At 41.9% G+C, this 13,958-nt stretch overlaps 1 protein-coding gene across 7 annotated transcripts in view; it reads right to left on the bottom strand.

Moving 5' to 3' along the window:
* ASPH (aspartate beta-hydroxylase) overlaps positions 1-13,958 on the bottom strand; it is a 252,441-nt gene that overhangs the window by 145,705 nt on the left and 92,778 nt on the right. For all 7 annotated transcript variants that reach the window (XM_029223168.1, XM_029223169.1, XM_029223167.1 and 4 more), the window contains exon 13: positions 8,927-8,971. In XM_029223168.1, coding sequence (XP_029079001.1) covers positions 8,927-8,971 — 45 coding nt within the window. The remainder of the gene's footprint in view (positions 1-8,926; positions 8,972-13,958) is intronic.

Below are 13,958 nucleotides of genomic sequence, written 5' to 3'. Positions count from 1 at the left end.
AGTTACTAGACCCTGACCAATAGACAGTATAATGTAAATGTAGTTTTCAAAATGAAAGCACAGCACAGGGAGCTCTAGGAACATGAGAATGAGGCCCCTAAGTGATGGTGAGGGGGGAAGGGAGGGAGGGAATTCCTAGAGGAGAGGCAACTGGAGACTCATCCCAAAAGATAAGCAGGATTTACCTGGGGTGGGGGAAAATGTGACAGAATACTACATTGCATGTACCAATTTAAAGGGTACAGTGGAATAGAGAAGGTACTGGACCGGTAAGCAAAGTGGGTTTTCACCTAAAAGCAATGTAGAGCCATTCAAATACTCCCAGCAATACTCCAGACATGATCAGATTTGCAGCTGTAAAGTCCTCAATGGAGAACAGTCTGGAAGAGTTGGGAGCTAGAAAAGGCAGAAAGGCCAGTTAACTGGTCTGCTGCAGTTCCCCATGGTAGGAATGAGAAACGCAAGGTTTGGCGCAGAAAAGAGGACGCAGATCAAAGAGCGCGTGGAAGCATCAAAGGAACTTTCTGACCAACTAGACAAGTGGTAGAATATGGAGGATGAGAGGTCATCAAGGAATGAAGGATTTCCAGGTTTCTGGATTAGATAACCAGGTGAATGGTGGCACCAGAAATGGAGAAACAGGCTACAGGAGAATGGGGATGAGCAGATGTACAGAGAACAGGCTGGGCTCGAACTGTATATGGGACATCAAGGAGGTGAAGTCCACAGGCTGGTGGATATTGAGTTCTAGCAAGTTCAAGGCTAGAGGTGTGTGCTTGAGGGTAGCTGAAGCCATGGAATAGATGAGATCCGATTGAAAGGCCAGAACCCTGAGGCGCCAGCACACAAGGAAACAGTACTGGGGGCACAGTCATGTGCTGGGAAAGGTGATAATGGAGAGACTACAGCACAATGATTCCTTCTAAAGAGGTGTCCTCAGCTCCAACTGATGGTTGCCATGTGGGAGAGTAAAGCGCAGTGTTCTCAGAGCTTCCGATTCCTTTTTCCCTTCTCCGGGGTCTTCAGGTACCGCTGCAGCGCCTGCTGCGTGAGCTCCCGGACGCGCATCTGGCCCTCCTTGCAGGGCACCACGGTGCCGGTCCTGCCGAGGCGCACGGTCACTTTCATCCCGGCCCCCGGCGACCGGGCTGGGCTGGGCCGAACAGCTGTCTGGGCCGGCGGGCGTGGGCGGACACAGAGACCCCGGGGCGCCCCTCCGGGCCGGGGGCTCGCAGCAGAGCCCCTTGGCCCTGGGCAGGCGGGAATCGGAGAGGAGGCGGCAGCGGGGAGGGTGACCCCCCAGGTGGCGGGGGGCCGGGGACGCCGCGGTTTAGGGCCCCGGCCCTGGCCCTGGCGGTGGCGGTGGCGCGCGGGGCCGCAGTTGGGAGGAAACTTTTGCGCCGGATCCCAACTCCTCCGCTGTGCGCCTCGCTCTGGGCTCCCGCCTACTTTTTCTTTTTCAACACTATTTAACATTATAAGAAAAATCTTACTTAAAAGAACAGGATCTTAATCTTTTAAAAACTGTCATACAACCATTAAAAAAAAATCACTTTTGCATATTCAATTATTCTGAACGCAATCATATTCCAGCTACTGCGCTAAATCTGCCTACTGGCCAGTTCTTGTTGGCAAAGCTAATCTCCATCCAGGCCTGTGTGTCCTCCCGAGTTCCTTGTCACACTGGCATCTGTTCACCCCGCAAGACCCAGACCTGGGGCTCCGCTTCTCCCTGACCCAGTCTTCACTAAGTCACGTGGTCCCCTTCCTCTCTCTCCAATAGCGCTTCCCCAGGTCAGGTCCTATCACAACATCACCTGGACTATTACTCCTTAGTTACCTAACTGCCCTCCACCAGCTTGTGGCCGCCCTCCAATGGCTTCCGCCTTCCACCTGGTGCCCACCTGAGCACTCTAGACTCTAGGCCATGAATGACCTCAGCCAGCAGGCATTTCAGCCTCTCTGACCCTCAGTCTCCTTGTCTGCGAGCAGGGTAGTAACACCCACGTGCTGGGAAAACTCGACTCCTTAACTCAGCACTTAGCAGAGTAAGTGCAGTCAGGAAAAGTGGTCTGCTTAGCCTGAAAGTCTTTTTCTAAGAGTTTCTTCTGGGCATACTGGAAGAGAAAACAACACTTTCTAGAACCCCAGAAGCTTCGTCCCTATGTGTCTAGTTCTCCTTTTCTGCCCACAGAATGAAGATCAGAAGAGAACCTTCTGTGCCCTATGCTGCCCTTCCAGCTGCTCCTTGGCCCTCTCAACCAGGCTGAAGTTAATATCCCCACCGTGTGATGGTCAACAGAGGATCAGAGGGTACAGGGGAGGGGAGTGGCCGCACCAGGGAATTATCAGAACTTCTAGGTGCCGGACAAAAACCTACACAGGATGGATGCAGGGGCTATTTCATTTTCATTCTGCTCCCCCAAATGTAGCATAATAGTAAATGTTAAACAAAATAAATAAACACTACCTACTAGAAATAGGTTAAGAAAGAGGTTAAAGGTATGCCTTTATGATTTTAGTCATCAAAAATGCTATAATATTCTAAAATACTAGCAAGTATAAAATGAACCAATTTTGTTATGTAACACAACAAAAAATAATACACTTCAAAATAAGGACAATGTAGAGAAGAATTCTGCATTTTATTGCACTCAAATAACATTCAACAGAAGGTGATTACATTATTTTTAGAAAATCCATTGATGCTGCCCAGCTTGGCATCTATCTGTAAAGACAAGGCTCATTCATTGAGATATTTGGAATTAGAAAGTATTTGAAGTTGACCACAGCATAATGAATCTTCAATGTCCAGAGTTCTAGAGATGATTATATACAAAAACCCAGCAAAATTTATTCTACGCATTTATCAGTTCTATGTCACTCCTAAGTTTCCCTAAAAAAATATCGCTTTATAAAAAGTAGTCTTCTATAATTCACAATACGGAGTAAGAGCTTTAGGAGATTCTGAGTAGCAACTCTGTATTACCCGGATCACAGCTTTAGAAAATTATTGCTTCTTTACTAGCATATTACTTTGGGTTTCACTACACTGCAGTTCAGCGTAACTTACGACATTGTGCCGATGGCCTCTAATGAGAAAAATATAACATCTCTTTGATTTTGACCCTAAAAGCAGAAAAAAGTGCCACTTTATCTTAAAACAATGTGAACATGATCAAGAGCTCCCTGGACACACAAATGAAACCACTTCTTAGAGGTTTGTTCTTTTTTTATAGCTCAGGGTCCTTTCAAAATGAGGGTGTAGCTACCTTTTTTTTCTCTAACAAATGAGCATTTTCATCACGGCGGCTATTTCTGAGCCACAAATTACTCACACTATAAATAGAAGAAATGCTTCAGCGTGGAAAGGAAAGGGCTCAAACATCGTCAAACAGCAGCGGGCCTCTGGCTTGTGAGCACTTTTCACACACCCTACATCACCCAGCCAGAGGCCCTGTGGACTTTGATACACGGAGCAGGCTTCGGCGTTGTACGGGCGTTACTTAACCAGCCAAAGGCAGAACAACCTTTACGTTATGCACCAGTAATTGATAAGAGACTTTCTAAAATTTACACAGATACTCACGGGACTACAGCTATTCTACAATCACTCCGAGGTGTGGAAAAGCATTTTTGCATGATATAACAGGCCATTCCTTTCCCCTGCGTCCTAACAATAACGTTCCCCCCTTATTTTGAAAAATAAATTAACCATGATAATTTAAACTTTTATTGAAATTTAACATTTTTCTAATTAACAAGCTAAAAGCTACAGGAATCTCAAATGTTGAGTTTTACCCTGAATACTCGAAGCTAATGTAGCAATTTTTTATAAAGGTATTGCTGCAGATATATACAACGCAAATCTTCACAGCTAATAATGACCCCATCAGTGTCTTTAAGACACTCTTAGTGGTTTTAAATCATGTTTCACACAGTGTATACAAGTCAGCCCAACACAGTTAGTGTTAATTACGGATAAGAGATATTAAAACCCTGCCATGACAATTGCTGCTACATCATCAATACGATTATTAACTATTGTCTGAAAAACACATAAATGCAGGTAAGACTAAAAGTTGTGTCACAAAAGGAAAAAGAAAAGAAATCCAATGGATCCACTAAGGCTATCAGAAAAGGACATGCAGGAATGTAACATCACATGTGATTTTTGTTTCTAAAAGAAAATACACTAAAATGCCAGTGGACTATGGTTCATTCAAAACATCTTTAGTGTTCATTCCCAAAGATCTTGGTCTGCTCAGAAATTACTTCACAAGATCTATCCCGGCCATCTTTTGCAGCGTATGGGTAAACTGGTCCTCCTGTGGTGGTAGGGGCAGCCTTTCTGAAGCTTTACGTATCTGCAAAGATAAGGGGAATCTAAATTAAAGGACCAGCTAGACATAGACTGCGAAACTGCTTCATTTCTACTCTACTTTTAAAAAACCCAGCAACAGAAGTAAATGCTTTTTTTTTTTTTGTATTGTTGTTGTTTTTAACAGCAACAGGGTAACACAATGATTCACTACCTAGAGTAGTCCCTGGGGGCCCTACTACTATGAAAGTAGTTCCTACTGCTTTCATTGCAAAGCTAATGAAAATTAGAGGTTCTCTAGAGCATCTGAGAATTACAACTGAATTTAAAAATGTCAGTCTTTTGAGAAATACAAGCATTAAATTTCTCCCATCAATGTTTTCACTGTATTAAAAAGAAATGCAATAGAGGGGGGGAAAATCTAGTATGGCATTTGAAACACAAATATAGGAAGGATTTTCAAGGGGCAAGAGGATACTGAAGTTGCAGTTAAAATATATTACTTTAATAATCTTATAACAATTTTAATGTTATTGAAGATATAAGTGGTTGGTAAAAAAAGTATACACTATTTTAAAAGAAGTAAAATTCATTCCTGTCCAACTTTCAACAAATATTTTCTTATTCCGAACTCTAGTGTCTGATTTATTTTACTACCACAGCACTGGATCTATGTTACAATTAGAGTAAAAAAGGCGTTTGTGCACATAAAGGCCCAGTCAAATTCCGATATAATTTCTAAAGCTGGATTGTGATCCTTCCTTCCTCCCTCCCTCCCTTCCTTCCTGCCCTATGTATCTGTCTACATGTGTGCATACGTGTGTGTGTGTAACCAGAAATTATTATGTAAGCAGAATTATTTGGTGCTAATGAGAAGTAACTGGAAATTATATGTATACTTTTGTACATCCAACAGAAATGAATGTTTGTCTACGAAAAGACATGTATAAGAATATTCACAGCTGCTTTCTTCATAACAGCCCCAAACTAGAAATAGTCCCTGCAGCCATAAACATAGAATGGAATTTTTAAATGGACTATTACAGTAAATAGCAGTGATAAAACCAATAACTATAAATATCAAAGTGGATGAAACTCACAGTCATAATGATGAGCAACAGAAACCAGTCACAAAAAAAGTGTATATATATGTGTGTGTGTTTACTTGCGGTTCTATTCAATCAAATTCAAAGACGGGCAGATCAATCTATGATGACACAGGTCAGAACAGGAGTTACCATTTGTGGGCGCGTTACTGGGGGAGGGGAGAGGGAGAGACCTCCAGGGGCTGGAAGAACTCTGCGTAGCGGGTACAAGAATGTATCACACGTACAAGTCCATCAAACTGTACCCTCAACATGTGAGCACCTCCCGGTGTGTAAATTACACCTCAACAGAAAGAGTTTTAAAAGATGGGTTTGACCTTAGGTTCTCTTAGAATTTAACCGTTAGCTGGATTGTGAGGAATAAGCATTTCTGTAACCTGTGCAATCAAAAATCCTGGAGACCACGGGAACTTATTCAAAGAATAACAAGGCAAATAACGTAAAAGCTCAGTTACAATTCCGAATGACTCAAATTATGCCTACGTATTTGAAGAAGTCTCCACTCAGAAGTAGTCCACCAAGTTGCAAACCCAGCGTCTCCAAATTCAGGCCAGTGGCCTCTGCTACCCTCTGTTCCTCCCGCCTTCTGTATCTCCATTAAGGTTCCATCATTCATCCATTCAAGCCAGAAGCACAGGAATCAAGCTCAACGCTTCCCCCTCAACCAGCCCCTCTCCCACCAAATTACCTCCACCGCCAGGGTCCGTGAAATCCGTCCCTGCTCTGCATCCCTGCCACCAGTTCCAGGTCCCACCACTTCTGCTTAGATGAACACATCTGCCCCCTGACTGGTCTCCACCTCCTCACAGGACCCCCTCTGTTCAAATCTGGATCTGATCACACGACTCCCCGGCTTGGAATTTTTCTGCTGCTTCCCTGCACTTTCAGGCCCACGTTCAAATTCGCAAACATCGTTTACGGGATCCTCCGAGAAGCGCCGCCTGCCCGTCCACACTGTCTACTTACACCTGTACCTGGCACACCACCTTGGTCTTTGTGCTGCAAGCACTTGCCGTGCCCACCCCCGACGTGCCAGCTCCTTCACTTCCAGCAGCTCCTCAAGGCTCCGCTCCAGCACGACCACACGTGGGAGGCCTTGCCTCACGCTTACACTCCGGGCCCCAAAGTCGGCTTAGTTCCCCCTCCTCTGGGTGCTGCCCTGTGTACCACTCTGAGAAGTTAATGACACCCTATTGGTTGCTATCCCCAGCTGTACACCCACAGGATGAGATTATCACAGCGATGAGTATGTTACTATGAACTTTAATACGCAATATTAAGACTGTCTAACCTAGTCGTAGAAAGATCGGGGAAGGCAAAGTCATCATCAGTTAGATTCCGAGGGCCAGGAAAAACCGATACCCAGCATTTTGCAGAGGGCCTCAGTTTGCGTTTTCCACTGGGTAAGGCATTTTAAAGATTGAAAGGTAGTAAGGAAATGGGTCCCACGATTGTTTCCTCAGTTCCTGCATCACATAATTCAACACTGTTGCAAAAGCAGTCACCTTATTGTACAAAATAGAGACCGATTTATGAATATTATTCTTTTGTAAAATTGAATAATTTAAAAAATGTAATATAAAGTAAGACTAAGAATAGGAAATAAGCAAACCCAGTGCAATCATTACAAATAATTATTGCTGACTCTCCGCCTCACATCCTCTTTGGTAAAGGTCAAACTACAGCCGTGCAGTGCATCACTCAAATTTTTATGACACCAGAATGTAAGACAAATGCATTACAACTGACAGGTTACAACTCCTTGATCAGGTCTCTCAGAATTTAGCTTCTCTTGATCCACCTCAGAGATCAGGCTAATTAATTACTAAACAATAAGAGCCACGGCCACCATTTACTGGGAGCTCATTATGTGTCAGGAAATATGCATATGAACCAAATCTTCATTTTCATTTACTTCAGCTGTTAAACATCTCATCAAAAAAGGCACCTTATTCCAGCCCCCCAACCACTTAGTATTTTGTATTTCTGTTCCAAGGAAATTCTTGGACTGCATTTATAAAACACCAAAGTAGAAGCACAGAACTTTTTGGTCAGAAAATATTATTACGTTTCATACCTTCATTCAAGTCAGGTAAATATTAAAAAATATCAACTATAACTAGAAAAAAGTCAGTGTTGCAGAAACTTGTTATTTTTAGGAATACTTATAAAACAATTTTCTTGAGAGGAATGGACAGTAATCAAAATGCAAATTCAGTAACCTGCCCTGCATCCTCAGGTTAGAAACAAGGCACTCTGTGAAGAATTGCTCAACAACAAAGAGGAAATTACAGAAGCAGGGCAGAAACATCAACCTTCCTTGCTCTGTGCATCTTTCCTAAACACAAAATATATTCATATGCCCAGTAGTCATCTTGTAAAAGATCAATTTCTCCATGGATTTCTTTTCTCACTCATATCACAATACCAACTATGCAGCTCCTTCAGTATTCGTATATATTTTAAATGTACAACACACCACAACTACCAAAATCTACAACATCCCAACTGTTAAATAAGCAAATATGAGCTGTGGTGTAACTAAAAACACTCTGATTAGAAAAGGTTGTTTTCCTCTTGAAATTTAGTATTTCACTAAATTTTGGAAGGCACAATTATTTCTACCAAAAGCAGTAATACGAACGTACATCATTGCTACAGAATTCACATTAAGCATCATGTGAAAAACGTGAGTAAAAATTGAACCAATAAAGGACACAGGAAGAAAACAAATGGAAATAAAACAGAGAGACAAGAAGAAATACAAAAATCCTCTCCTAATGAAACATTTTTTTCCCAGTTTGAAAGCAAGAGGTTTCTATGTTAATTTCTGATTGCAGGTATGGTTAATGTCATCTCTGAAACGCATCTGAAAGCACAGGCCTTGGTTGAACTCATTGATGATGAGTTTAAACTCACTGATGATGAAAGGGACATACGGGAGAAGGGAGGAAAGAGCAGAGGGACGGGTGTAACACAGTGGGCTGGCAGGAAGGACTGCCTGGGTCACGCAGGGCACAAGGGTGCTCTCAGGAAGATGGGGTGGGGGGGAGGAGGGCCAATGTCACTAATTTAAACACTATTAAACTTTTATCTGAAGGCAAGTCTGATTCCACATCCTCCATCAGATAGCCTGTCAATCAGAACAAAAGGAAAAAAAAAAAAAGCCTAACTTCCACTACTAGCTCCATCTATAATGGAAGCCTACCAAACTTCCACTACTAGCACCATCTATAATGGCAACAATCATACAGTACTGTGATCATGAGTACTCCTCAAAGTCTAGCTCAACAAATATGTACTAGACTCAGTCTGATGTCTATTTCCCATTACTTTGGCTCAACTGACGAAAACACAGAACAGTTTCTTTTTAAATTTAGGTATAATTAATCCTCCTCTCTCAGGAATTCTACTCTTCATAGAATTATTCCAACTAGTGTATCAGCAGCATCTTTTAAACAAAAAAGGAAAAAGCAATACATCTGACAAAATGCCATACCTGGTGGTACTTCTCGCTGTTCCTCCGCACGGGGCACGTGCACCTCTAAAATAAATAAATCATAAATCATAAATCATAAAACACTGCATTACAGATTGCTGACCAGTATTTAAAATACAGACCACTGATCTTTAAGTTACAGTGATCATTTTTACAGACTTTTTTGGGTGTTCAATTGCAATTATCATAAAACATTAGGTTTTTCCACCATCCCAACACAGAAAAATTAGCTATAACTTCGTAAAATGTTGTATATTTCTCAACTGTCCTGAACTACAGGCTTTAAAACATTATCTGCCTAACTGACTGACCTCAAAACTCAGTCTGGCAAAGGAGATATGAACTAAAACCTAAGTTTTCACCACAATTTTGCATCAGACTTGATAAGAAAGCTGAAGAAAGACATTTAAAGCATCTCGTTTCTTGTTAATGACAAAAAGTCAAATTGAAACCGAATCTTAAAAATATATCACTATCTTCAATAAACTTGTTTTTGAAAAATAATACTCAGGGTTAACATATTCTAAAACTAGCCAGAAATGTGGATATGAATGTTAACATCTAGTCTTTTTCCTTGGCTACTTCAACCTACTTACAACTAAAGAAACTGTAAGCCTCACCACTCAACAGTATAATGATATATTGACCTGATTCACTCTATAAAATTACATCACGTTTACATCTTCATCCCAACCAACCCCTGTAACATTACCGTAATCGAGAGGTAAGACTGTAGCTGCTTTCCGTTTGCTCAAGATTTTTAACAGGCTTTGGTCAAAAGGAGGAATTTTTATTAGCATTTTCTAAAACTCAAAATATTTATGCAGCTATTTTAATCAATCTTCTTCTTGCATTACTTTGCTTCTAATTTTAAGAATGATACATGCTCAAAACAGTTGGAAATATTTTAGATAAAAGTAAAAAGGAAACAGAAAACTATCACACATATTCTCCTTGACCCCTGTTAAGCTTCTGGAAGAGTTCCTTCTAGTGGCAGCACCATGAATGTTCACTAGCTTTTGGTGTTGTGACTGGTTTGTTCATGGTTTGCCTATTTATTTGGTTCTTAATAATCTAGAGACATGTTAGAACTTTACCAACTTGACCAATATTTTTCTCAGAATTTCTTTTACTTTTGTCATTTTAGGTATATTTGAAAAACTTGTATGCATCGTAAAGTATTAACCACATCCGTTGTTATTTTCATCCCTGATGTTATATTAAGAGAGGCATTATTACTGTGATAAATTTTCATCCAAATTTGTTCTGAGAAAAATGTACATTTAACAAACTTATCTGAAATGTATTTTGGTAATGATATAACAAGATTTTTTAAAAGAAATAATTCGTTATATTAGCACAACCTGAATGTTCTGCCTATTGATAGAGCCTACTGTGTCTTACTCCAGGACTTTGTAAACCCACTTCAGTATGGCTTTGACCCCCATCAATTTACTCAAATAGCTTTTGCTGAGATCACCGACATTCTCCACATTGCCAAATGCGATCGATACTTTGCAAGTCCTGAAATTCCTATGGCAGTAGCGCAGAACATACTCCTCCTTCCTTCTGCTCTTTCCCATCCTTCCCTGCTGGTTTTCTCACTGGCTATGCATGCTCCCTCAAACCTCACAATGTTGGGATTCCTTAGAGCTCAGTCCTGGAACTGCTGGTCTACTCCCTCTGCACTCACCTCCAAAATGATCTATTTCCATGGAACTGGCACCATCTCCATGGGGATGGCTCCCAAGCATTCATATCCATCTCAGATCTCACCCATCTAGCTCAGATTGGCATATCCAACTCCCTACTTGACGCCTCCACCTGGGTATCTCACATAATTCCTGAACATAAAATACCTAATATGGAATCTTTGATTTTCTTCCCTAAACCAGGAAAGAAAATCATTTCTTCTCAGTAAACAGCCCTAACATCCAACAGTTATTCAAATCAAACCAAAGGCCCCTTTATTCCTCTTTACTTCACCACCATCAGGAAGTTCCATCAGTTGTAATTCTAAAATACATTTCAACTTCAAAACTTTCCCCTTCATTTCCACTTCATGGTCTTCCTCCAGGCCACCATGATCCCTTCTCTGGATTAGGACTCAATAATTTCCTAACAGGGTGGTCCCTGCTTCCCTTCCCGCTCCATCCAATCCATTCTCTAAGAGTACAAGTAATCTTTCAAAACATAAATTAGATTATGTCATATCTCACAAGTATTTCCATAGATTCTCACTGTACTCAGAAAAAAATCCAAATTCCTTACTAGGTCCTCCAAGGCCCCAAATGATCTGTCCCATCTCTTTACTGCTTAAGCCAATTCAAATTCAGTTTTCTGTTACCTGCAGCAGAAAGTAACCTTACTGACACAGAAGGGTTTAAGCACAGGGCTGACATAGCCAGATGTGTACTTCTGAAGAGCTCATCCTAGTGACACTGTGAAAGATGGATTTGAAGGCGACAAGCGTGGAGTTAAGAAGACTAGCTAGCAGGCTACAGCCATTGTCCAGGAAGTTGATGAGGGGCTGAATTAGATTACCAGAGCTTCAGAGGAAAGAATAAATTTGAGAAATGTTTAAGTAGACTATTCAACAGGACTTGGGATTAGCTATAGAGAGAGGGGGAGAGGAGACAACACCCACATTTCTGGTTTGGGACCCCGAGGACTTATTGATGCAACCAGCCAAGATGGGGGAAGACAAGGGAAGAGAAGTTTGGTGGGCGAGCGACGATGACAAGTCTCCTCTCACTGTGCACTCAAGTGCCGCAGGAACATAGAAACTGTGGGTTGGGCCAGAGGCACACAATCCAGAGCCCCACTGCCCAGCAGAAGGAATTCCCTGAGCAACCTCTGTTACGCCCTCTACTGGCTGATCAAAAGGCTTAGGAAAAAGCTGTATTTTTTTTTTTCTGTTCATCACTAATGATTTTTTTTAACATTTTTATTGGAGTATAATTTCTTTACAATGGTGTGTTAGTTCCTGCTTTAAAACAAAGTGAATCATCTATACATATACATATATCCCCATATCCCCTCCCTCTTGTGTCTCCCTCCCACCCTCCCTATCCCACCCCTCTAGGCGGTCACAAATCACCGAGCTGATCTCCCAGTGCTATGCGGCTGCTTGCCACTAGCTATCTATTTTACATTTGGCAGTGTATATATGTCCATGCCACTCTTTGTCTCAGCTTACCCTTCCCCCTCCCCATGTCCTCAAGTCCATTCTCTATGTCTGTGTCTGTATTCCTGTCCTGCCCCCTAGGTTCTTCAGAACCTTTTTTTTTTTAGATTCCATAAATATGTGTTAGCATACGGTATTTGTTTTGCTCTTTCTCACTTACTTCACTCCGTATGACAGACTCTAGGTCCATCCACCTCACTACAAATAACTCAATTTCGTTTCTTTTTATGGCTGAGTAATATTCCATAGTATTTATGTGCCACATCTTCTTTATCCATTCATCTGTCTATGGACACTTAGGTTGCTTCCATGTCCTGGCTATGGTAAACAGAGCTGCAGTGAACATTGTGGTACATGACTCGTTTTGAATTATGGTTTTCTCAGGGTATATGCCCGGTAGTGGGATTGCTGGGTCGTATCGTAGTTCTACTTAGTTTTTTAAGGAACCTCCATACTGTTCTCCATAGTGGCTGTATCAATTTACATTCCCACCAACAGTGCAAGAGGGATCCCTTTCCTCCACACCCTCTCCAGCATTTATTGTTTGTAGATTTTTTTTTTTTTTTGCGGTATGCGGGCCTCTCACTGTTGTGGCCTCTCTCGTTGCGGAGCACAGGCTCCAGATGCGCAGGCTCAGCGGCCATGGCTCACGGGACCAGCCGCTCCACGGCATGTGGGGTCTTCCCGGACCGGGGCACGAACCCGGGTCCCCTGCATCAGCAGGCGTACTCTCAACCACTGCGCCACCAGGGAAGCCCTATTGTTTGTAGATTTTTTTGATGATGGCCATTCTGACTGGTGTGAGGTGTTACCTCATTGTAGTTTTGATTTGCATTTCTCTAATGAATAGTGATGTTGAGCATCCTTTCATGTGTTTGTTGGCAATCTGTATATTTTCTTTGGAGAAATATCTGTTTAGGTTTCTACCCATTTTTGGATTAGGTTGTTTGTTTTTTTGATATTGAGCTGCATGAGCTGCTTATATATTTGGGGGATTAATCCTTTGTCAGTTGCTTCATTTGCAAATATTTTCTCCCATTCAGAGGGTTGTCTTTTCGTCTCGTTTATGGCTTCCTTTGCTGTGCAAAAGCCTTTAAGTTTCATTTGGTCCCATTTGTTTATTTTTGTTTTTAGTTCCATTTCTCTAGGAGGTGGGTCAAAAAGGATTTTTCTGTGATTTATGTCATAGAGTATTCTGCCTATATTTCCCTCTAAGAGTTTTATAGTGTCTGGCCTTACATTTAGGTCTTTAATCCATTTTGAGTTTATTTTCGTGTATGGTGTTAGGGAGTGTTTTAATTTCATTCTTTTTTTTTTTTTTTTTTTGGTGGTACGTGGGCCTCTCACTGTTGTGGCCTCTCCCGTTGCGGAGCACAGGCTCTGGACATGCAGGCTCAGCAGCCATGGCTCACGGGCCCAGCCACTCCACGGCATGTGGGATCTTCCAGGACCAGAGCACGAACCCATGTCCCCTGCATCGGCAGGCGGACTCTCAACCACTGCGCCACCAGGGAAGCCCTAATTTCATTCTTTTACATGTAGCTGTCCAGTTTTCCCAGCACCCCTTACTGAAGAGGCTTTCTTTTCTCCATTGTATATTCTTGCCTCCTTTATCAATCATAAGGTGACCATATGTGCATGGGTTTATCTCTGGGCTTTCTATCCTGTTCCACAGATCTATATTTCTGTTTTTGTGCCAGTACCATAATGTCTTGATTACTGTAGCTTTGTAGTATAGTCTGAAGTTAGGGAACCTGATTCCTCCAGCTCTGTTTTTCTTTCTCAAGATTGCTTTGGTTATTCGGGGTCTTTTGTGTTTCCATACAAATTGTGAAGTTTTTTGTT

This window comes from Monodon monoceros, unplaced genomic scaffold (genome assembly GCF_005190385.1).
Source record: "Monodon monoceros isolate NGI ecotype Baffin Bay Population unplaced genomic scaffold, NGI_Narwhal_1 Super_Scaffold_14, whole genome shotgun sequence".
Taxonomy (NCBI): domain Eukaryota; kingdom Metazoa; phylum Chordata; class Mammalia; order Artiodactyla; family Monodontidae; genus Monodon; species Monodon monoceros.
This window is presented reverse-complemented; position numbering and strand designations above follow the sequence as displayed.